This window comes from Vipera ursinii (genome assembly GCF_947247035.1).
Source record: "Vipera ursinii genome assembly, chromosome: 9".
NCBI classification, from domain to species: Eukaryota; Metazoa; Chordata; class Lepidosauria; order Squamata; family Viperidae; genus Vipera; species Vipera ursinii.
Window position 1 is genome coordinate 17,710,858 of NC_139523.1, and position 25,482 is coordinate 17,736,339.

Genomic DNA, 25,482 nt, shown 5'->3' on the forward strand with positions numbered 1-25,482 from the left:
TAGGAAGCCATTGTAGTTTGGAAATGAGTGGTGTTACCTGGGCATACCTAAACATACATTTACTACTTGTGCTAATGTATTTTGGATCACTTGTAATTTTTGAGAGGGCTTCAAGGGCAGCCCATGGATAATGTGTTACAGTAGTCCAGTTGGAAGTGACTAGAATACCCATGACAATGAAGAGGGCCTTCTAATCCAGACCAAGACACATCCAGCTCCTGACAGAGTTGTGCAAAGGCTCTCCTAGTTGGCAGTTGTGTAGCTCAAAGTTGAAATGTCGGGAACACAATGTTTGTTATTGTGTTCTCTACTTACAACCACAACCGAGCCCCATTTTTTTTTGTTTTTAAGCAAGACTCTTGTTAAGAAACTTTTGCCCCATTTTACGACGTTTCTTGCCACATTTGTTAACTGAATCATTGCAGTTGTTAATTTAGTAACAAGGTTAAGTGAGTATGGCTTCCCCTTTAACTTTGCTTGTCTCAAGGTCATAAAAGATGATCACATGACCCTGGGACACTGCAACCGTCATAAATATGAGTCATTTGCCAAGTGCTGGAATTTTGATCCGATGACCCCACGACCGTGGGCTGCAACAGTTGTGTGTGGGAAAAACGGTCATAAGTCTCTTTTTCCCCCAGTGCCATTGTAACTTTGAATGGTCACGAAATGAACGGTTGTATTTCTTCTTGTAAACATTATGTCACCAAACTACACATCGTCATCAGTGCTTTGATGCAAGGTAGTGAGGGTTGACCTCTTATGCATGGCTGCTCTTGACCCTATGTTGTAAAGTTTGTCTTCCTCTTTCTCATTGATCTACTTGGCTCAGTAACTTCCCTATCACACACCCAGCAATCAACATACAGATAAAGGAAAACCCACATTGTATGTAGGAACAGCTCAAGATGAGACAGTGAAGCTAACCAAGCCAGGTACATTAATCAAAAAGAGCACCAAGATCTCAGGAGTGAGGTTGGTTTGATGGGGGATTAGCGCTCTTAAGTTTTCTTGGGTTGAGCAGTGTTGCCCTTTAAAAACTCCTATCTGCTTTGTGTTCATTGGTGGATGCTAGTTCTGTTCTGAACCAGCCCTCTTCTAACAAACCCCTTATCAGAAAGAAGAGACTGGAGAGCGTCCAAGGCTAAAAGGCTTCTGCCAAGATTTAATTACGCAGTTAACAAAAACACTAGAGCTTGTCTTCTCAAGCGGAAAAGTTGCTTTCAGCAACCAGCCCCTCCCCAAACACTCCTTTTATAGAGAGCTCAGGGCGTGGTCTCCCTGTGCCTCCTCCCGAGGAGTCCCATAGCCTTTCTTTGTTTGTTCCTGCTCGACTGCCTCCTGCGTCGGGCGTCCTTGAACAGGGCCAGCTGTGGGTCATCATCCTCCGCACTCTCGGGCTCACGCAGCTGAGAAGAGGTCCCCGGCTGAGGACTCTGCAAAGCCTCCAAACCATCATCAGCCGGTTCGTCTCCCTCCTCCCCCTCATCTGAGTCCTCCGATACGTCGGAGCCGGCTGTCGGACCCACAGGCTGGCCCTGAGTCACAACAAGTTCTCAAACTCCCTCCCTTCCTCTAAGACTTCATCTCTCTTTTACTCCTTAGTGTGCCTAGGGATAAGAGTGAACAGGCTGATCGGACGATGCTAACCGGATTGAAATCAAGAAGAAAGTCTTCAGCAAGCCTCACCATCAAAGGAAGTTGACGTGGGAAACACAACATTTCGGAGGTCTGAGTTTCCATAGGCATTGCTCAAATGAAGTTAAGCGATGCGGAATTTAAAACTCTGTAAAAGTAGATTCTCTTAATTAAAAATTGATTCGCTCTATGAGGACCCTTTGCCATAATAATTTAGTTTAGACTGATCCTGTGGAAAGGAGCAAGAAGAGGATAACGAGACACAGGCTTGTATTTTGTGGAGAAGGATGAAAAAGGCTCATCCGATCATCATCATAATAAAAAAAAAAGCAGAATAAGGAGGAACAGGGAAACTGGGGTGCTATTTTCAAGGCCAAATCTAACTACCTCACTGCCCATATAGATTTGGGTGCTTTTTCTGTTTGTGTACTTAATGATTGCCAATGCACCTTTTCCATCTCCTATAAAATCTTTTCTCAATCTATTTTCTTTCTCACTATATCTCTGTCAGTTTGGCTGGCAGTCCAGAGATCATTGTTATAGGGTATTTTAATAAAGGATCTGGCTTCAAAACTTCATTGTTTGGATTACTATTTTTCCCCGTGGCAGATAGATCTTAGTTTAACCCCCTCCTCTTGCTTCTAGCATGAAGCTTTGACTGCAATGAGGGAATCATTGTTTATTAAAGTGGGCTAGTGGGTTCTTCGAATGAAAGACAAGTGATGGATATGAGATTTGTACGAGAGAACATGCTTACGGAATTCTTCTGACTTATCTTCGGGGCTGAATCAATGAAACGGCTACAGCTTTTAGCAAAGTTCTAGGTGGATTTGTGTGTGTGTGCCTGCATTTGGTTGCTTCTGCGTACAAGAAAGATTTAAAATCCAAAGACATCATGACCAATTAAAGTCCACCTTTCCCTATTTTCACTAGGCTACAGAGCCTGCTAAATTCTTCCTTCTAGGAATGGTGTATGTATAAAACTGTATGAATACAGTGTAAATGTTTCCGTTAAAGCTGTAACAGGTTCAATGTGAACAGCATACAAAACTGCAAAATCTTTTTATCAAAAGCTTTAATTGATTCTAACAGTTTCAACAGCGTTAGTTCAAAATGATTCAAAACATTCAACCTCCCTCTCCCCCAAAAAAGCTATATATCTAAACCTTATGTTGCAGTGAACAGCTACTATTTTATATTTAGAGCTACCACATCTAGATTGCAAGTATCTGGATAACCACTAGACAGCAGCAAAGAGGTGCAAATCTCTAGTGTCACCTTGTGGTTAACTGAACTTTTGCACTTCAAATATGGTAACCATACCAATTCAGCAGATTTTGCATTTGAAATGTGTGTTTAGTAGGTAAACTAATATTAAAATATCAAAGTAGATTTTTTTTAAAAAAATGTAAATCCTAGCTAGAATCTGAATTAAGTATAATCTCCTCAACTGCTGAGGCTTCAGCATTTGTGAATCAATGCCTACATTCACACATCAGCATAAGCTATAGTGTTGCTTGTTTGATGTTGGCTTTGCTCAGTGTTAGAAACAAACCAGGGCTTATGATGGGTGATCTCAGCCAATAATTATGTTTGTAGGATATGTGAATCCAGTTGGTGGGAGGTAGCTGTTGGCAATAGAACAAAAGATGCTGTATGTTCTGTTTACAAGACCATTTGCCGGCTATCTGGGACTCTAGAACAGGATTTCCGAACCTTGGATAGTTTAAGACACAGGGATTTCAATTCCTAGAATTCTACAGCTGGCCTTGGCAATTTTAAGACATAGGGACTTCAATTCCCAGAATTCCCCAACCAGTGATGTTGGCTTAAAGTCACTAAGATTTGGGAAACCCTGTACTAGAAGATATTCTGGCTTGTAGGAAAAGGTGAATCTATCAAATTTGCTGAATTTCCCAGCATTCAGTATTTAATATACATTTAAAAAAAATACATGAAAATTCACACAAAATTTGCACACATTGGGGAATCCCTTTCTCATCCCTTTTTCTTAATGCAACACCTTTGTGGATTCTGTTCTCCAAATATTCTTCTATGGATTTTTAATATGTATAATTTTACCATTTTAGTTTAGATTCTGCTGCCAAACATGGTCAAATGCAGATTTTCAGAGATGCAGATTGAATGAGTTCATATAAGAAAAGAACTTTCTCTTCCCTCCATCCATGATACAGTCCAGACTGCATTCCTGTGAATGTTGGTGTTACGAAAACTGGTCTTTCAATCAAGGTGCCGTATAGGAGTGGATTTTGAAATGAGCTTAAAAAAAAAAAGGAAGGAAAAAAGTGTTTAGTATTTTGAATTTCAAACAATGGTATGCACCCCCTTCAGAGCAATAAATGTGTGTGTAGCACTTCCATATGGAGCTTGAAAAGACTTCAACGTTAAGAGGAGCAAACATTAAGTAGACCAACATGTTTCCTTAAACGTGAAGGGTCAAGTGCCAGGCTATGGTACACTTAGATGTTTGCATCTGTAGTCACTGATGGGAACATGATATTCACTTCATAATTTAACAGAATAACAGAGTTGGAAGGGACTTTGGAGATCTTCTAGTCCATCCCCCTGCTCAAGTAGGAAAGCCTATACCATTTCAGATAAATGGCTGTCCAATCTTTTCTAGTGATGGAGCACCCAAAACTCCTGGAGCCAAGTCATTCCATTGATTAATTGTTCTATCAGGAAATTTCTCCTTAGTTCTAGGTTGCTTCTCTCCTTGATTAGTTTCCATTCGTATTTGTCTTAAATATGGAGTTAAATTAGAGAGCAAAACTAGAAAAATATTAAGAAAAAGAAAGAAAGAAGTTTCCATCTTTACATACCCTGTTGTATTCCTGTTCTGACTCTCCAGTAGTTGATGACCTCAGTAATGGTGTGGGCCCTCTTACCATGGGGAAGTCTCAGGTCATCTGCACCATTACCATTGAAGTTCCCACAGGATCTGGACACTTTGTTGGCCAGGGTTGCGCTGATTGTCACTGTTAAGTCACCACCAGAACTAAAGAGAACCCGTACACCTGGTTCATGTGCCACTATCACCGTATCTTGGATCAAGGTTATTGATACCTCCTTGGAAGGCTGAGCTGGGAGATGAACGGGATGTCCATTCACCTAGAAAATGCAAATCCATAAATTGCCTGGAGACATTGTGTACTGAATTGTGGAAGATACGTGAGAAAAACAAAGTGAATAAGAAAAAACTAGAATGAGATCCCATAGATCAAATGGATCAGTTGGGTGGTAATGTACAGTTAGATGCCCACTCACCCTGAATTTCAAGAGTTAGTTATAAATCTACGAACCGTTGGCATTTTTCCTGAAGTCTGTGTCTCTATCCTTGAGTTTTTCTATGTATTAATCTACTTCTCTCTCTTCTTGATTCTGCTTCACATTCTTTCAGAATTTGCTTCCTAAGTCTCACCAGTTTCAGCCTCCTAGTTTATCAATCTGCACCTAATTATTCCACCCTGAATTGCCATACCAACTCATACACATTTGGTCTCTGATGTATACATTAAATTTTGCAGCTACTAGGATTGTTGGAAGAGTGGGTACAAAAACAGCAAGGGAAATGTTTGAAGCCTGGGTCCCTCATCAGTCAACAGGAGTGCTGATTTAACACCAGCTTATCAAGTACTTAGGAGGTGAGGCAGCACAAGGAAACATCAGCCAACAACTTAATGGCCAGCCATCAACACCCCAATCAACCACTAAAAAACCACACACAACAGGCAACATATAAATACTACACACAGAATAACCCAAAGCACACATTCTGCCCGAAAGAAGCTCCCTGAGGATGGGCTACCATACAAGTCCAAAAGCTCAGAAGACTAAACCTCTGATCCCGGTGACTGACCCAGATTGGATCCTGCAACATTATCCTGTGACACGTACATTCGCCTTCCTCCATTTGATTTCTGTGTTACCTTCTAGTCTTGTAAGACTCTAACTTCATTGCAGCCGGATCTCAGTTGCTACTGGTACCTTTCATTACAAAATTTACACCTCATTGATTTGTTCATTAGTTGTGGCAGTCTAGGTCAGACAGAGACAACTAGGTGAAAAGGGAAGGGAGAAGGGAAGGCAATTAGGCGATTAGAAATCCTGTACATTTTGCATGTAGAAGGAGAAGAAAGAAGAAAGAAAGAGATAAAGTACTATAAGTAAAGTAGGTGAATAAAACATGAGAGTTATCATCTGCCAGCAGTTGCTTCTTACCGAAACTGAGCTATCCTTATTCACCAGCACAATCAGCTTGTGGAAATAGACAGTGACAGAGACCACGCTGGGTGTCGCACACTGGGGACATTTCTTCACCTGCACCACCACCCGGAACCAAGATGTTGACTTAACATTGACAAGGGCTGTGATCTCAAAGGACCCCTCACTTGGAAGCTTTCCAGATACTCCATCAAAAGAGGTGAAGATGTGTTCATGGGCAATGGTGCAGTGTCCCTCCTTCCTGACACAGGCCCATTTGTTATTATTCAGTGCACAAGTTTCTCCAGCTGCACATGGGAATGGAGTGCATGTCAGTTGACCTTGACGTTCACAAGTACATCTCTCCATGCAATTGGCTGTGATCATTGGAGTTCCAGGCTGCAATAAAAATATGGCAGGTTTAGAGGTGACAGCTAAAAAATGGCCAGCATCCATGGCAGGATGTACTTATACCTTACATTAATAAGATAATAGTCACAATTATTGTGGGATAATGGCATATTTGCAGAACCTTCTTATCTGATATCTAATTATCAACCTTCCAATACTTCTATTGGAATTGATAGATGGATTCCTTAATTTCTATTAATCTGGATTGTCCCTCTTTCTCCACTGTCTCTCTGGCACCATCGTTATTCCCATTTTTATTTTCATTCTTCTTTTCATTCAGAATAGGATACAGAATAACAGAGTTGGAAGGGACCTTGGAGATCTTCTAGTCCAGCTCCCTGCTCAAGCAGAAGGCCCTTTACTATTGTCCAATCTCTTCTTAAAAATCTCAAGTGATGGAGCACCCACAAATTCTGAAGGTAAGTCATTCCACTGGTTAATTGTTCTGCCAGGAACTTTCTCCTTAGTTCCTGGTAGCTTCTCTCCTTGATTAGTTTCCATCTATTGCTTCTTGTTTGTCTTCCGGCACTTTGTGAAACAGGTTGACCCCTTCTTGTTTGTGGCAACCTCTCAAATATTGGAACATTGCTACCCTATCATTCCTAGTCCTTCTTTTCACTAGAGTAGACATCCCCAATTCCTTCAACCTTTCTTCATATCTTTTAGTCTCCAGCCCCCTAATCATCTTCCTTGCTCTTCTCTGCACTCTTTCCAGAGTCTCAACATCTTTTTTTATATTGTGGTGACCAAACCTAGATGCAGTATTCTAAGTGTGGTCTTACCAAGGCATTATAAAGTGGTATGAACACTTCATGTGATCTTGAGTCTATCTCTCTGTTAATGCAACCTAGGATTGCATTGGTTTTTTCAGCGGCTGCAGCACACTGCTGGCTCATATTTAAGTGTTTGTCCACTAGGACTCCAAGATCCCTCTCACAGTTACTGCTATTGAGCCAAGTTTTATTCCACCTTATCCTTTAATATTTTACTCTTTTGGGATGCAGCAATGAGAACGCCAACACGTTTCTGTTTGATGGCAACACCAGTTCATCCATAAGATCCCTTTCGTACAGCTATAGTTCTTCTACTTTGGAGAACCAACAGTGCCATTAAGCAGAGGCTATTCCACTCCCTAAATCATCAACCCTGCAGAAGCATTCAACATGCATCATTGAAACGGAAAAGGCAGAAAGCCAAAATTGAATAGTGACTAGATGTCTCCTGCTCTGTCCTTTTATTGAGTCAATCAGTTATTTCCTTTCAGCTCAGCCTACTCCATGGGTTGTTAGGAGAAAAACTGGAGGAAGATAGAAGGTTATGTCTACAAGAAGTCCTTGATTTACAACCATAGTTAAGAACTGGGTCATAAGGATCTCTAGGCAGGTCCGTCGTAACTTTTAAACGATTGTTAAGCAACCGGTTGTAATTCGAGAACTACCTGACCTACCTTTGCTCTCTGAAGAAGAAAAGCTGGATAGAAAAATCTGCTAAATAAAAACAAAAGCAAAACTTCACCAGCATAAGAATTTCTGCTCTCACTTGCCTTAAGCCACATGCCTTTGTGGAAGCAGTGACATTGACTGATGGGGGCACAGTGGTACCCTGCCATAAAGAAGCCCCTTTTACACTGGCAGCCTTCAGCACAGTGGTTGGGGCACTTCGTGATGGCAGTTGCCTCTTTGCATCTGCTGGGACAAGCCCGGGAGCAGAGTTCATAGTGACTGTTGACTGGGCACTTCATAGCTGGAAGAAACAAAGAAGATTAGGTTATCCAGAAAAGAGAAAGTAGGCAGTAGACACATAACAATACGAGAAGCTGTATGTTAGAACAGGGCTTTCCAACCAGTGGTACGGGTACCACCTGAGGTACATTGGCACCTGGCAGGTGGTAGGTGACCATCCTAGAAACGTGGTAGCAGAGGAGGGGAATGAGCTGAACTGGTGGCAGCACCGCACAAGCCTGAGCAAGAGATGGCTGGAGCTGCAGGGCTGTCACGGCTCAGCGGAAGCACCAGGATCAGTGCCGGGCTCCATCTGGAGCTCAGCGCTGATCCCGGCACATTTGCTGAGCCCAGAAGAAGCGCCGATCAGCTGGAATGTTGCAGCATCTTCAGGGTCTTGTGATTTACATTCAGATGCTTGGCAACTGATTCATATTTATAACGGTCACACTGTCCCAGGGTCATGTGAAGTGAACAAACCTTGCTGAAACCACCCAGGAGACGGGGGGGGAAAATAAAAACTAAACACCCCCCCACCCCACCCTCGCTGTCAATCCTCAACAGAAATGCTCACAACAATGAAAACCTCGGACAGGAGGAAGAGCGCCGCCGGGCGGACAGGCAGGTGTCTTGCTCGGCTGTGGCTTGGGGGGGGCACTTTTTTCAGTGCCATTGTAACTTTGAACAGTCACTAAGTGAACTGTTGTAAGTCGAGGACAACCTGTACTTCATCACTTTTTTCTTTTTTTCTTTTTTTGGTGGGGGGAGGTCATCACGTTTTTGACACCTTGCTCGGCGACTGGTGGTACTCGGATGTTGCCATATCCTAAAAGTGGTACAATGGGTGAAAAGGTTGAAAAGCCCTGTGCTAGAACAAAGATTGCTCAAGAATTCTGTATTGACTAGTTTGATAGCCAAAATGAAGCCTCTTCTGACACTGCTTGGGCTTGAACTAATAACCTCCTGCAGGCAAAGCATGTACTTTTCCCCATTTGAGTCACAGCTCTTCTTCAAATAATGCGCAATGGATTTCCTCCTGCGAGGAGAAAACGTTACTGCCAGAGTGAGTTCTCTTCTTGTGGATGTTAGAATGAGGTCAACTAATGTGCTTAGATCAGGGCTTCTCAAATGGGTGATTATAAAATACTCTTTACTACCATCAAATGACATCTGCCTATCTCAGGTCCTTGGAAGAACTTGATAGCTGAATGAAAATGCCAAATCCAGTCTAAACATCTGGCTGCCACAAACAATAACAGTGACAATAGAGGGAGAACAGATGGGTGATGGAAGGGGAGGGAAATTGGTACACCTGAAGCTGAATTACTATCAAAGAAACTTCTTCCAACTCTGAGAGAGACAGACAACTGATGTGCCCAGTCTGGCTCTGCCCATTTTATGCCCTGCACCTCCCATTCTCCCTACTCTGCCATAGGAGTTGCTCTTCACAGAAACTGCCTTCCTAGACGCACTTACGACAGAAGTCTGCTGTCCTCCAGGGTTTGATCTGGACACCAGCTGCTTGACAAGCAGCCACATAGCTGTGGATAGCTCGGCAGAGAATCACTGGGTTCCCCTTTGCCTTGCAGAGGTCATGCACACAATTGTTGTAGAAGTCTGTAGGGTTGATCACGGAATAGCAAGCACTGAAAGGTCCATAGGGGGACTGCAGAATGCCACACTGGGTGCTGTGTATGTAGCTGGCCTTCTGGCTCTCTTGACATGCACCACACACAACGGAGGCACAATCTTCGGCACAAGTGGCAGAAAGAGCAGCTACTTTCCATGCAGCTGAAAAGGTTTGCACGCTTAGGGCTGGCTGGCCAGTGGGCAGAGTGATGTCATCAAGGGGGTGCCCATTGTAATTGCCACACAAACCACACATCTGGCTCTGATAAGCCTCAGGCACCTGGACAAGCAGGTGGTAGAGTTGGTCAAAAGAGACAAACAAGCCAAAGTCCGTCCGAAGCACAATGTTGTCTCCATGATAGAAGACCCACATATTATCGCTTTCAAGGCGGAAAGGTAAGTAGGTCAGGGCACCATTCACCTGTGGTGGGCAGTAAGGAGATGAGAGTGAAACAAGAAGACAATTGAAGAAGACCAGTTACCTCTGATTTGTCTAAAAAACCCATATCATCTTTGTCAATTTATTTATTAAACAAATTTATGCAGCCACCCAACTCACACATAAGTGACTCTGGGAAGCTGCTCTATTTAAAAATCCACCACATAAAAACCCATACCTACACACACACACACACACACACACACACACACACACACACACACACACAACCACACACATGATGGCAGCAGCACAATTAAAACAACCACTTGGTTGGCTTCATCTCCATTCAGAGTTCACAGGCCCATTGAAAAAAACCACGTTTTTAGGGCCTTTTGGAAAAGCAACAGAATGGGGACCAACCATACTTTGGGGGAGAATGATGTTTCATGGAGAGTAGGCCACCACTGAGAAGGGTCTTTCTCATGATCCCACCGGATATAACAATAGCACTTAGACTTATATACAGGTTCATCCTCTCTAAGTGGTTTATAGAGTCACATACTGCCCCCAACCATCTGAGTCCTCTTTTTTTCAACCTCAGAAGGACGGAAGGCTGAGTCAACTTGAGCCAGTCAGGATTGAACTCCTGGCAGTGAGCTGAATTATTTATTTTATTTATTTATTTTAATTCCATTTATATCCCGCCCTTCTCCGAATTAGCCCTCAATACCGGGTTTTAACCACTATGCCAGCATGGCTCCTCCTTTATATCTCTAATTGATGGGACCCACAACATATTCTACTTTCCCTCTAGACTTTTGATGGCTGATATAACTAGAACCATTCGCCACCCACACTCACATGGCCACCTCAACATGCACACCTTCAGCATTCGCATTGCCTTGTGGCTGGTACAACCATTGACTTCTTTAACTTATCTGCTATTGAAACTCCCAACAAAAGGAATCTCACCCATCCCTACTCATAATATTTCCATTTGTATCTCCTTACCAGGATAATGCCTCTCCTTTCTCGCAAGAGAGAAATGGTGTTTTGGTAGGCTGTGACAGATACAACTTTTGTTACGGAGATTTTTCCCCTGGATCGCCTTTCATTCTGTACGTTGACTGAGAAAGATGGAAGGGAATGCTGGCGTGTACAGCTCCTTGCCAGCGTATAAGTGCAGTTGCTCTGAAGGTCAAAGGTGGAGCCATCAAAGGTGATGTAGTGGGGGTCTCCAGCTACATGACAGGTCCCACTCTTCTTGGGAGCCTCGGAGTGGCACTTCTGGATACCTTCCACCACACGGCACTCTTCGTGGGGTGCACAGGAGGAAAGGTGGCACTCCATGATACCACCGACATGGCAAGTGCATCGCTCCTTGCAAAATCCATTGACAAAGAAAGACTCACCCGCCTTGTAGTAGAGACCTTGGCGGACACAGCCACATTGTGAGATGGGGACACATTGATCTCCGCTCAGAACAAAGCCTTGGTTGCATTCACATCCTTCTCGACAATTAGCAGTGCAGAGGACTGGATTAAAGAGGCTGTGACAGGTCACAGGGCAGTGGCTGGCACAGACTTTATAATTACTATGTGCGGGGCAGTCAGGTTCTGGGGAACACAAGAAGACATGCTATATCACATTTTCTTAAATTTCCCTTTGAATCTTGATTGGAAACTACACACACACACACACACACACACATACACACACACCAAGATTTGGCTTCACAACTGAAATAAGTTGCGAATGGCATGGCTGATGATGAAAGATTGAGGATTTGAAATTTAGATCATCAGAAGAGTCCCAGATTGTTTATCATGGCTTTAGGTTTAGTTTTCTTAATTTCTGATTCATTTTATCATCAAAGAAAGAAGATAATATTAGTTTCTGACTTTTTAGATCATTGTTTCTCAACCTTGGCAACTTTAAGATGTGTGGACTTCAACTCCCAGAATTTCTCAGCCAAGAAATGCTGGCTGGGGAATTCTGGGACTTGAAGTCCAAATATCTTAGGGTTACAAAACAGTATCTTAGACATTGTTTCAATGCACTGCTCCAGGTACCCTCTAGATGTGGTGGTGCCCTTTCAATATCTGAGTTAGGAATGTTTAAATCAAGGACACCTGATGGTACCATGTTAAGCCAGATTGTTTTTCGCTGGGTAACCAGGAAGACCAAGATAGTACTTCTGAGTCTGAAGCTAGGAAGACAAAGATATGAAGGTAGATCTGCTTATTAGAACAAAAGTCGATCCAAGGGTTGCCCATCCAAATATCAATAAATTACTATTCCCCCAAACCGTTGCCATTGGACATGAAAGCTAGTGTTGCTGGGATCTGTAGTTAGAAGAACATCTGGATGACTGTACGTTTCCCTACCTTGATCTAGTTTAACATTCAGTTTTTCATAATGATTAAGCACAGCGTTTTTGGCTGACCCAGCTTCTAGTCTGGGTGAGCAAGAATGTTATCTCCCTAGCCACTTTCTCATTAAAATGAATAATTCATATCTTTTTCACTCAGAAAAAAGTGGCTTGCTTGTGGCTTTGCTCATCATTCTTGGTAGGAAATTTCTACAAGCTTCTTATCCATAAATAGTCTGCTATGGATGTGAATATAATTCGTTCATCACCAATTTCAGTAGGAACTGACCTAATTCATATTTCTGATCTGTTTCCATAAGACTGAAGCATGTATCCTTTCCTTACCTCATCTGATGCTGTTCCCCAGTACATAAAATTATGGACATTAAGGAAATGTATAAAACTAATCAGATCTCTATGTAGAGTGGCTTTGACCCAAAACTATACATTTTGCCCAATTTGTACAAAATTGTTTCGCTTGCATGAAAACATTTGTCAAAGTTACAGAAGTGGGTGGATATAAAACTTGCACAGACAAACTGGGAACACGATACAGGCAATCCTCAACTTGCAACCCTCCATTTAGCGACCATGCAGAATTATAATAGCCTTGAAAAAAGTGACTTGCAATCAGCCCTCTCACTTATGACCGTGGCAGCGCCCCCATAATCAAAATTTGGGTGCTTGGCAACCAGCATTTATTTACAACAATTGCAGGGTCCCAGGGGCACGTGATCACCATTTGCAAGCTCCCTGCCAGCCTACCTTGTTTCCCCAAAAATAAGACCCAAGCAGAAGATAAGTCCTAGCATGATTTTTCAGGATGCTCATAATATAAACCCCACTCCCAAAATAAGCTCCAGTTAAGATGGTCAGCCAGACGGAGGCATTTAGTACCGTATTTCCCCGAATATAAGCCCTAACTTGAAAATAAGCCCTAATGTATCTTTTGGAGCAAAAATTAATATAAAGCCTGGTCTTATTTTGAGGGAAACACTGTATTTCCAACAAGCAAAATTAATGGGGGAAGCTGGATTCATTTAATGACCATGTGATTCACAACATTGCAGTGATAGACTTAATAACCAAGGTTGTAAAATCAGGCATGACTCAGATAAAACCTGCCTTGCTTAGCAATAGAAGTTCTGGCCCCAACTGTGCTCATAAGTTGAGAACTTCCTGTAGAAAGCAATATATGTTTGCCCATCCTTACTTACTGCAAAAGTGGACAGACCTCCACTTGGAAATCTTGATCCCTAATGTTTGGCAAGCCGCAGCATAGGAGGAGATAATGTGACAGATGACATTCTTGTTGCCCTTATTGGAACAGTAATCAAAGACACAGTTTTGGAAGTACGAGTGAGGTGGCACCTTGCTATGGCAGCTCTTGAATGGGCCATGTACGTCTAGTAGGAGACCACACTCCTTACTCATTCTCTGCGTGTACTCCAAATGCGCCATGTCCACACAGGACTCTCTTTCCTTCTCATGGCATCCTGGGATATCCCGGATCTTCCAGCTTCTGGCCAGCTCTGCAGGATCTGTTGTTGGCATTCCACTTTGTTGTATCATGTCATCTTCTACTTTCCCATTGAAATTGCCACAGAGACCGCACGTTCTTCCCCTGTAGCTTCCTGGCACTGAGATACGAATATTATTCTTCATGTCAAAGGTGATCATTAAACCAAAATCGGTCCTCATCTCAATATCCCATCCCAGGCGGTAGAGGGAAATTTTGTTATAGTCAACATTGTAAGGCAGGTTGATCAGTAAGCCGTTCAGCTGAAAAGCAAGGACGGGGGGATAGAGAGAACATTTCACAATATATATTAAACATTAAACAATATAAAAGGTAAAGGTAAAGGTTCCCCCGCACATGGGTGGTAAAGGTAAAGGTTCCCCCGATTCCAACTCTAGGGGCCGGTGCTCATTTCCGTTTCAAAGCCGAAGAGCCAGCACTTGTCCGAGGACGTCTCCGTGGTCATGTGGCCGGCATGACTAGACGCCAAAGGCGCATGGAACGCTGTTACCTTCCCACCGGAGTGGTCCCTATTTTTCTACTTGCATTTTTACGTGCTTTCGAACTGCTAGGTTGGCAGAAGCTGGGAGGAGTAACAGGCGCTCACTCTGCTACGCGGCACTCAGGATTCGACCCGCCAAACTGCCGACCTTCTGATCGACAAGCTCAGCGTCCTAACCCACTGAGCCACCGCGTCCCTCTATTAAACAATATACATAGGCTAAATCCAGATGGAAGAAGCATTCAGGTCTCGATCTTGGAAAAGCATAAAGATACCCACCTTGAAAATACATCAGGCCTTTTCAGAGGTTTCTTTCAGCCTACACTTTAAAGGGGCTATTTCCTCTTTTGCTTGATACCTCTTTTTTTTCTTTCCTGGCATTCTCCATTCATGCAATTTCCCACCAGTAAATACAGATGTGATTAGGGCTCAGCCAGATGTGTTTTCTTCCCTAGAGGAAGACTGAGCTGATATACCCAATTTTGAGGGGTCCTCGGTGATCTCTGAGCCTGGTTGTTTTCTTGCAGAAAAGTTCATTACCCAAACTAGCTAACATCATCAAGGCTAGCAAGGAGTGAGGTTTGCTCTCCGTTTATATTCTCCTGGCTTGCCCTTCGCTGTTGGTGGAGGCTGGCCTTGGGGGTTCTTTGGCTGGGCTTGTCTGGTAGCTACCTAGTATGAGTCATGAAACGTCTGCAAGAAAACAACCAAGTCCAGAGAGCACCAAGGAGCCATTATTTCAACCCTGAGCTATTCTCTTTTATTGATACCCAATTTTGCAGATGTACCAGAAGAAGCCCCAGTACTTGCACTTATTCCCAAAGACTCTGATCAGGAGACAAGACTACCCACAGCATTGAAAATATAGGTTGAGAAAAAAAAGCTGGAGAAGCAGAAGGTGAAAGAATGACCATGGGCAGGGGAAACTTAAAAGCTCTGTGTAATCAAATTCTAGCCAACTCAAAGCTTCTTAGCTTCATCTCTGCTTGGCTGGGGAGTGCAGAAGGCTTGAGTATTAAAAATTCACTCAGAAAGCAGGTTTCTAGCTAGAATCACTTTGGGGTCAGTTTTACTTTGAAGCAGCATATCTTTATATCTGCCAGGGTGAATTCCTTTACCTAGGACTTAAGAGAACAGGATTAGCACCAGATAAACAGGAACAATCAAGAAAGAAAGAAAATATTCAAAGAGTGACAAAGGAAGCAAGGCTAAAAGGACACGTCAGTACAGTATATATAAACAGCCAGAAAATGACATTCCACCATGGACTAATGCTGCTACTTAGCCTGGTAGCAAAACATCTGCAGCAAGAGTAGCAAACTCTCAAGGCAGTAAGAACGCAACAGTTCAGCCTTGTGGCATTCTCTGTTTATTGTAATTAATCAGGGTTTTTTTTTACTCTATGCTATGGTTTCATCAGTGACGCGGTGGCTCAGTGGGTTAGGACGCTGAGCTTGTCTATCTGAAGGTTGCCGCGTAACAGAGTGAGCGCCTGTTACTCGTCCCAGCTTCTGCCAACCTAGCAGTTCGAAAGCACATAAAAATGCAAGTAGAAAAATAGGGACCACTACGGTGGGAAGGTAACAGCGTTCCGTGCGCCTTTGGCGTCTAGTCATGCCGGCCACATGACCACGGAGATGTCCTCGGACAAACGCTGGCTCTTCGGCTATGAAACGGAGATGAGCACCGGCCCCTAGAGTTGGAAACGACTAGCACGCATGTGCGGGGGAACCTTTACCTTTACCTATGGTTTCATCTCTTGAACCCTGACTCAAAATGTGGATTGCTAGAATTTGGCCCAGCCCCTTGCAGCTCTGCTAAAAAGCTTATTTATAGCTCTGTGAACAAGTGTGATAGAAAGTGGACTGTTACTGAATGCTTTCCCAGAGCCCCGTGGGGAAAGACAAGTGACAGTAAAATGGAACACTTTAAAGTTAATAATAGGTCATAAAGGGGCCATAATGGCCCACCTTTGCTCAAGAACCACATGGAACTTCAGAAGGGGATTCCACTTTGATGACGGAGCAAAATAAGCACCTGAAGCTGCTTCATAAGTTAACAGGGTTGGGTGGTTTCCCAAGAGCTGACTGCCTTTTTACTTTTCCTGCCTCAGTAACAGCTGCACAGTTGTGTAGTACAGGGGTCCCCAACCCCCAGTCCGTGGACCAGTACCAGGCTGCAGCATGCCAGCAACTGGTCCGCACAAACAAGCAAAGCCCCACACAAGCCAGCACACAAAACCACACCCCTTCCGGTCCGCAGCAAAAAAAACCTCTCTCCACAGAACCGGTTGGGGACCTCTGGTGTAGTAGACAGGTTTCTGGGTATGCCAAGTACCTTTACAAACCTCTCTTCTGGATTTTGCAACTAAGAGGAGGCTAAGAGGGGAGTGCAAAGTGATGAAAAGCAGCTCATTGAGTTAAATCACGTTGCCTCTTCACCCTGATAAGGCCACTCAAGTTGCTTTTACAGCATAAAGTACCTCATTGAAATAAATCAAAACCTTCTCGCTCGAGCCAATTATCTTAAATATGCCTGAGTGAACAAGCATGCCTTCAATTATTGTTTAAAACAAGATTGCAGGGGGGGGGAGCTGTTCTTTTCTTGGGAAAGAGTTCCTTAATTGGAGGCCGGGGGTCCCTCGATTTCCTTTTTTTAATTTGAGCAGTGGGGGCAGGCATTTGTTATCTCTACTGCTGCAAATTTGCATGGTTGATTTTTCCTTAGAACAGGAATAGGACACCCCAGCTGCTGATATGCTATAATTCCCAACATCCCTGGGAATTACAGCCAAAAATGAGGAATGTTGGAAGGGGTACTTTAGGTAACATCCGGAGAATAGCAGGTTATTTGCCTTTGCCTAAAAGAGTGATGTGCAGATGAAAGAGGTGTGTAATTTCTGATCAATTATTAACAATTTCCCAATCATCCTATTTTGATTGCTCGTTCTCTTCGGAGGAGGATAATAAACCCTCCAGAAATCAATGAATCAACTCAAATCAACTCAAATAATCACACAAGTATAAACAGGAGAAGGGTAGAAGATGCTAGGTAGTCCTCCATTTATAACCATTGGCCTGGTGACCGTCTGAAGTTGCAATGACATTGAGAAAAGTGACCTATGGCACTTTTTCACACTTACAACTGTTACACGGCACCCCCATGGTCAAGTGGTCAAAGTTCAAATGCTTGGCAACTGGCTCGTATTTATGACAGTTGCAGCGTGCTGGCGTCATGTGACCAGTTTTTGGAAACCTCTGGCAAAAAAAGTCAGTGGAGAAGCCAGGTGCTCGTAACAACTATGTTACAGGTAGTCCTCGACTTTCAACCATTCATTTAGTGACCATTCAAAGTGACAACAGCAATGAAGAAAGTGACTTATGACTGTTTTTTCACACTTACGGCATCTGGGACTATCCCTGCGGTGACGTTATCAAAATTCAGATGCTTGGCACATGACTCATATTTATGACGGTTGCAGAGTCCTGGGGGGATCATGTGATCCCCTTTTGAAACTCTCTGACAAGCAAACTCAACGGGGAAACCAGGTTCATTTAACAAACCATGTTGCTAACCTAACTGGAGTGATTCACTTAACAACTGTGGCAAGAAACGTTGTAAAATGGAGAAAAGCCCGCTTAACAAGTGTTTCGCCTAGCAACATCAATTTTGGGCTCAACATTTCATAAGTCGAGGTCTGCCTGAACTGACTGACTTGCAGGGACTCCCTTAAACAACAGTGTCAGGAAAGGTCATGAAACGTGAGAAAGCTCGCTTAACAACTACCTTGCTCAATTGTGGTCATAGGTTGATTAACAGCCTGCACTGTACTCACCAAGACTTTGCTATGGCTGATAAGGATTGCCATCCCATAAACGTGGACCTCAAGTACTTTGGTGGCAGCTGGCGTCTCAGATCCCTGTCCTTGGTGCTGAACCAGGATTTGGAATTGAGTGAGGTTTGCTATCTTGTAGCAGAGCTCAGCCAAACGATAAATGCAAGTTCCGTGGAAGTCAAACTGCAGTCCATCAAAGGTGATATAATGCAGCTGGCCCAGAGTAGTGCAGGTCCCATAGAAAGTTGGGTGACACTTTCTTATGCCATTAATCACATGGCACCCTTCTCCTTCCCTGCAAGCCGAGCTGTGGCAGACCACTTTCCTGTCTTGTGGGTTGCATACACACTGCTGATGACACTGCTGATCACCCCAGAACTGCTCATTGGGAGCATAGATCTGACCATGATAGATGCAGCCACATTGCTCTTTGGGAATGCATTTGCCACCATCAAGCACATAACCTGGCTTGCACTGACAGATCTCCATGCAGGGCAGGTGGCATTTCTTTGGCGCATCAGGATTGCTACAAGTGGCAGGACACGCTGTGCCACAGGCCATGTGCTGGCTGTGGTCAGGGCAGATCAAGGCTGTAGAAGGAGGAACAAACATAGTTAGTTATAGATGTTCTTGTACGAGATCTCATCTTTGCTATATAATAAAATGCAATGAAACTGATAAGATTTCAGGTTTGTGGAGGGCCTTGGGAGCCGTGGCAGCCGTGACCAGCAAAGCTCTTACACAAATTTATCAGTTGCCCCAAATGCATCCTTTCCAAACCAGAAATTCCTTTTCCCAGTCACTCACCTTGTATGAGTGCTCTCCTCTGCATGCAGCTACTCTTGAACATTCAGAAATTACATTTGGTGTGGAATACAGTGGCTGTAATGCAGGTAAGGCAATTGTGGAGTACCATGCCTCTATCTGTTTATGAACACTTAACTAAGCAACCAAAGAAAGGGCTTTTTATTGGCCAAGTCACCCATTCTTATATAGATTGGCTGGCTCTTTGGCTCTCTTTCCATCACTCCTCTTCTCCATCCATCTTAATAAAATCAGTGTTCTTATTTTCTGATTATTTTCAGCAGCCCATCAACTCACCTCTTCTGAGAACTGTTTCCTTTTAAATGTAATGTTGTAGTCAATCTCTATCCCATTTACCTGCAACATCTGTCTGGCTATACATATATGCAACACTGATTTATCACACCCATTCCATTCTGGAATGACAGTCCCCTTCTACGACTGCCTGTCACTATAAACTAGTGGGAGCCCTATCGCCATAAATCCCAGGCTTTACTCACGGCAGCCGGCGTGCTTCCTCCAGGCAGATATTACCATCCCTTCTCTCTGACAAGCATCAGCATAAGTCTTCAGGGCTTGACACAAAATCTGCTTGTAGCCCTCAAAAGCACATAAATCAATTACGCAGTCATTCAAATATGGCTTGGGATCAATCAAGGAATGGCAGCGATGGAAAGGACCACTCCTGTGTTGAACAATCATGCCACACAAACTTTCTGTGTTGTATCTGGCTGCTAACTCTTCAGAACACCGCAGGCATCTGTCATGGCAGCTGTGTCTGCAAGCCAGATCTCCATCTTCTACTTTCCAGCTCTTGCCCAATTCCACAGCGTTGGCAGCCAGGCTTCCCGAAGGGGTAGCAAAGTCATCATTGGGATCTCCATTATAGTTGCCACAAAGGCCACAGATCTGACTCTGAAAAGCTGCAGTGACCTTCACCACTAGGTAATAGTTCCAGTCATAGTAAACCTTCAGGCCAAACTGTGTTTCGATAACTAGTTGGCTTCCTCGATGGTATATGGAGACCATCCCATTGTATAAACTTACAGGCAGACGAGAGCGTATCTGGTTGATCTAGAAGAGACAGAGGCCAGTGATTATCGTTTGTTTTTAAGATTACATATTTGACAGATGAATTGGATTTCAACAAGACGCCAAAGCAGCTAGTGCATTGCAATTTCATTTTCAGAAGCATTAAATTAAAAAAGATAATGGATTGGATTGCATTAATAGAAATTTTAAAATGGAAGAGAAGATGGGCATTTTGAGAGTTAAACCTCAAAATGGTCCTTCTTGCCTAACTTCTTGTTCCCATAGAGAAACACTAGATGCCTATAGGCATCCCAGAAAAACATCTTCTGTAATAGGCTGACCCATTTTTTTTAATCAGTAAGGTAGGTTTATTTATGAACATACTCCTCCTTCCAGTCCTATGAAAGCAGATAACTTACATAGGTAGTTAAGTCTGCCATGCTATGGAAGCAGAACATTTTCCCAATTCTACTATCTTCAGGTTAAAAGGGAGCTCAAGTTACTAATCAATGGGTGAGATCCTGGAGGGCTTCTTGTTGTTAGTTGCGAAGTCATGTCCGACCCATCACAACCCCATGGACAACATTCCTCCAGGCCTTCCTGTCCTCTACCATCTTCTGGAGTCCATTTAAGCTCATGCCTCCTGCTTCAGTGACTCCATCCAGCCACCTCATTCTCTGTCGTCCCCTTCTTCTCTTGCCCTCAATCTTTCCCAGCATTAGGCTCTTCTCCAGTGAGTCCTTCCTTCTCATTAGGTGCCTGGAGGGCTAGAACTGGTCAAAACCTACTCTACTGAGCCAGTATGTGAATGTGCTCCCATGGTTTGTTTTAGTTATAATTTAAGAACATTAAGAGTAACTAAAGAGCCATATAATCCAGTGTTCATTCTGTATCACATGGTAGCAAAAAAAGTACAGCAAGGGACACATAGGATAGGAAGGCAATACAAGAAGATATAGTTGCCTAAATACTAAAACAGAGTAAAAGGTAAAGGTAAAGGTTCCCCCACACATGCGTGCTAGTCGTTTCCGACTCCAGGGGCCGGTGCTCATCTCTGTTTCAAAGCCGAAGAGCCAGCGCTTGTCCAAGGACATCTCCGTGGTCATGTGGCCGGCATGACTAGACACCAAAGGCGCACGGAACGCTGTTATCTTCCCACCGTAGTGGCCCTATTTTTCTACTTGCATTTTTACATGCTTTCGAACTGCTAGGTTGGCAGAAACTGGGATGAGTAACAGGTGCTCACTCTGTTATGCGGCACTTGGGATTCGACCCGTCAAACTGCCAACCATCTGATCGACAAGCTCAGTGTCCTAACCCACTGAGCCACTGCGTCCCTACTAAAACAGAAGAAAGCCAACCAGGTGTGTCCAATCTTGGCAACTTTAAAACCTGTGGACTTCAATTCCCAGAATGGCTGGCTGAGGAATTCTGGGAGTTGAAGTCCATAAGTCTTAAAGTTGCCAGTGACAACTTTAGATGGGACATCCTCCTTATAAGTCATGCACTTCTTAATGGCTTAGTGTAATGGCCTGTTGTCTGTTCTGGCATAAGGAAGATTCATAAGCCTCTATAACTATTAGATTATCAACTTTCAATGCTGGCTTACCAGAAGAAATGTTTTTTGCCTGCTTTCTTTCGTCTCTCATAAGCTGAATTTTACTTGGTGCAGCTGAGGTTAAGCCATCAGTACTTTCTCAATGTTTAAATGAAGGAGATGTGTGGTTAAGAAATGTGAAATGTAAATAAGTAAAAAATAAATAATGAAATGGTACAAAGATGGTTCTTACTCTGACAAGGCCATACTCGTGCTTGACCATGGTGATGCTGGAGTTGTAGATGGTGACGGTGACATGATTGATGAAAGAAAAAGGGGAACTCATCTGACTCTTGGTGAAGATATGGAAGACTGGAAGCTTGGAGCTGGTTCTGCAGGTCTTAAGCACCGTATAAGTGCAACTTCCTTGGAAATCAAAGCTGCGTCCATCAAACGTGTGATAATGGGGCTGACCAGAGGCCCAACACATTGCATAGGAAGATACAGCAGGAAAACATCTAGGTGAACCTTCCACCATTCTACAAACAGTCCCTTCCCAGCATTGAGTTGTCTGGCATGAATGTGCAGGGGCCACACATTTGGGCCAACCATTTATAACTTGACAAATAGTCCCACTTTGGCAATGGGTGTTTTCACAGGAGGTTGGTATAGGAATGCATTTGGGCCATCCACTGGCCATGTCACAGATAGTCCCAGCAGGACACTGAAACTGGCTACAGGAAGGTGTGCTGGACACGCATTGTGGGCTTCCACCAATGAGCTGACACACAGTTCCTGCTTGACAATGCATAGAAGCACACAGCGTCGACGATGCTGGAACACATGTTGGCCAACCGTTCACGATCTGGCATATCATCCCTTGCTTACAGATGGTTTTGTCACAGGAAGATGGAATTGGGATGCAAGTTGGCAATCCATTAACAAGCTCACAAACGGTACCTTCCTGGCAGTTTGACCTATCACATGAGGATGGGATAGGAAGGCATCTTGGCCAGTTATCAACCATTTTACAAACACTTCCTTCATGGCAGGTGAATTGATCGCATGACAGTGATGTAGGAACACACTGGGGCAAGCCAGAAACCATTTGGCATGTGGTCCCAATGCTGCAACTGGCATTTCCACAAGAAGGGGGAATCAGAACACACTGTGGCCAGCCATTGTTTATTTGACACACCATTCCACTCTTACAGTGGAATTGATGGCAAGAGGTGGATCTAGGAAGGCATTTTGGCTCTCCTTCGTATATCTTGCACACAGTTCCTTCATTGCATTTGACGTTCTCACAAGAGATTGAGTTAGGAACACATTTGGGCCAACCATGGCTGATTAGACAAACTGTTCCAGCGCTGCACTGAAAATGGTTACAAGAAGGTGCGATGGGGAGACATTTCGGATGCCCATCATATATTTCACACACAGTCCCTTCTCTGCATTTGAAGTTTGCACAAGAGATGTGAACACATTTGGGCCAACCGTGGTTGATTTCACAAATGGTTCCTTCCTTGCAGATGACATTAGAACAGGAGGTGGTGATGGGGACACATCTGGGCTGCCCGTGAAGTGTCTGACATATCATTCCTGCACTGCAGTTGAGTTTTTCACAAGGAGAAAGACCAGGAACACATGTTGGCCAGTCATTATGGATCTGACAAACAAACCCTTCTTGGCAACGGTAATTGTTGCAGGAAAGAGATACAGAAATGCATTTTGGCAACCCATCATATATTTCACATTTGGTCCCTGCCTGGCAGTGGACTTTTTCACAAGAGTTCAAGATTCGGCTACATCTGGGCCAATCATCAACCATTTCACAAATAGTTCCTTCTTCGCACTCGATTTTATCACAGGAAGCTGGAGTAGGTATGCACATGGGCCAATCATCAACAATTTCACAAATGCTGCCATCTTTGCAACGTAGTTTGTCACAGGTAGGTGGGATGGGGACACACTGAGGCCAGTGATCAATTATTTTGCAAGTGGTCCCTGGTTTGCAGTGGATTTTGTCACAGGATGCGGGGATTGGAACACATCTCGGCCATCCTTCCACGATTTCACAAACTGTCCCTTGTTGACAATAGATGTGCTCACAAGAGGGAGGCACTGGAACACACGCAAGCTGGCCATTTACTTTTTCACAGATGGTTCCTACTTTACATCGAAGCTGGCCACAAGTGAGTGGGGCAGTGACACATTTAGGCCAGCCATCAATTATGTTACAAACGGAGCCCTGTGCACACTCTATTTTCTCACATGAAGATGCCAAAGGTATGCACCTGGGCCATCCATGCACAACTTCACAAACAGTTCCCTGTCTGCACTTATATCTGTCACAAGACAGTGGGATGGGTGTGCAGGTTGGTGCGCCGTTCACCATTTCACACACAGATTGCTCTCTGCAAACAATGGCTGCACAAGTTGTTGGCATAACCGGAATACAAGTTGGCCAACCATTGGTGATGTCACAGACCGTTCCATTCTTGCACACAATGCTCTCACAGGAGTGTGGGTGAGGCCTACAGGTGGGCCAATTGTCGATCATTTCACAGATGGTTCCTATCGGGCACTGTACATTGTTACAGGAGGTGACGGCAGGCACACATCTGGGGACACCGTCAAGGATCTCACAAATTGTTCCTTCTTCACAATGGATCCTGTTGCAAGAGGGTGGGATGGGCACACATAAGGGCTGACCATCTGTCAGCTGACATACAGACCCAGGCCTGCAGTGAATTTGGTCACAGGAGAGTGCACTGGGCAAGCATCTGGGCAGGTGGTTCATCATCTTGCATTCAGTACCAGCTTCGCAATTTAAATCTTTGCAAGTTGGACTTGGGACACATTTTGGCCACCCATCAACCAAATCACACATGGTCCCTTGCCTGCATTCAATATGGAGGCAGGACGGTGGCAATCGAACGCACCTGGCTCGGCCATGGACCATCTCACACGTGGTTCCTTTCTCACACAGGACCTCACTGCATGAGGCAGTGGTTGGAACGCACTGAGCCTGCCCGTGAACGATCTGACATTCGGTCCCATCTTTGCAACGGACGCTGTGACAGGAAGGCGGGTGAGGCACACACTGCGGCCAGCCATTAATGAGTTCACACACCATTCCTGGGTTGCACGGGATGTTTTGGCAGGACGCGGGCCTTGAAATGCACTGAGGCCAACTGTTAACAATGGCACAGATGGTGCCTTCTTTGCACTGAACGGAGGCACAGGATTGCGGCACGGGAACGCATTTGGGAAAGCCATCTGTCAGGCTGCAGACTGTCCCTTCTTTACATTGGACCTGATGACAAGAGGGCGGGTAAGGAACACATCTGGGAAAGCCATCGACTATTGCACAGAGGGTCCCTTCTTGGCATTGGACAGAATTGCAGGATTGGGGTTCTGGAAAACACTCTGCCTGATTGTGAATAGCTCGGCAAACATATCCTTTCTCACAATTGACCTCATGGCACGGATCAGGAAGAGACCTCATCTGGGGCAGCATGGCTAGAAAAGAAACAAATTACAGATGATATATGGGGGGGGGAAGAAACTCCACGCTGCCAGGATAGAAATACTCTGGAAGTTTCAACGTGTAAAGAGATGTCATCGGGCTGCTACACAGAACTGCAATTTTCAGAAAAACATTCATCGTTTACGTTCATGGAGGACGTGATTTTTTTTTTTTAAAAAAAATCAATACACCTTGAGTTGTAGTTGGCCTGCCTGATACAGTACGGCATGGCTGATTAAAATGCTAATGCCCTCGGCAGAAATCAGTACGGATGTAATTTGTGTGATGTTAAAAAAAAAAAGGGATGGCGAGGAGGAGAGTGAACCCTGTTTATATCTAATTCAG

At 44.1% G+C, this 25,482-nt stretch overlaps 2 protein-coding genes across 4 annotated transcripts in view; one reads left to right on the plus strand and one right to left on the minus strand.

Moving 5' to 3' along the window:
- The window catches only part of FCGBP (Fc gamma binding protein), a 63,595-nt gene extending 61,379 nt beyond the window's left edge, over positions 1-2,216 (plus strand). For all 3 annotated transcript variants that reach the window (XM_083369463.1, XM_083369464.1, XM_083369465.1), the window contains one exon: positions 1,606-2,216. In XM_083369463.1, the coding sequence (XP_083225589.1) occupies positions 1,606-1,614 (9 nt within the window). In that variant the 3' untranslated portion in view covers positions 1,615-2,216. The remainder of the gene's footprint in view (positions 1-1,605) is intronic.
- Positions 1,857-25,128, minus strand: LOC310644805 (IgGFc-binding protein-like; the record flags this gene model as incomplete). Its single annotated transcript, XM_083370113.1, has 10 exons — positions 1,857-1,867; positions 4,482-4,770; positions 5,881-6,261; positions 7,817-8,016; positions 9,471-10,044; positions 11,017-11,621; positions 13,594-14,158; positions 18,233-18,822; positions 19,537-20,110; positions 21,859-25,128. 10 exons carry the CDS (start codon positions 25,126-25,128, stop codon positions 1,857-1,859), a joined length of 7,059 nt encoding a protein of 2,352 aa, XP_083226239.1.
- Between the last annotated feature and the right edge of the window lie 354 nt (positions 25,129-25,482).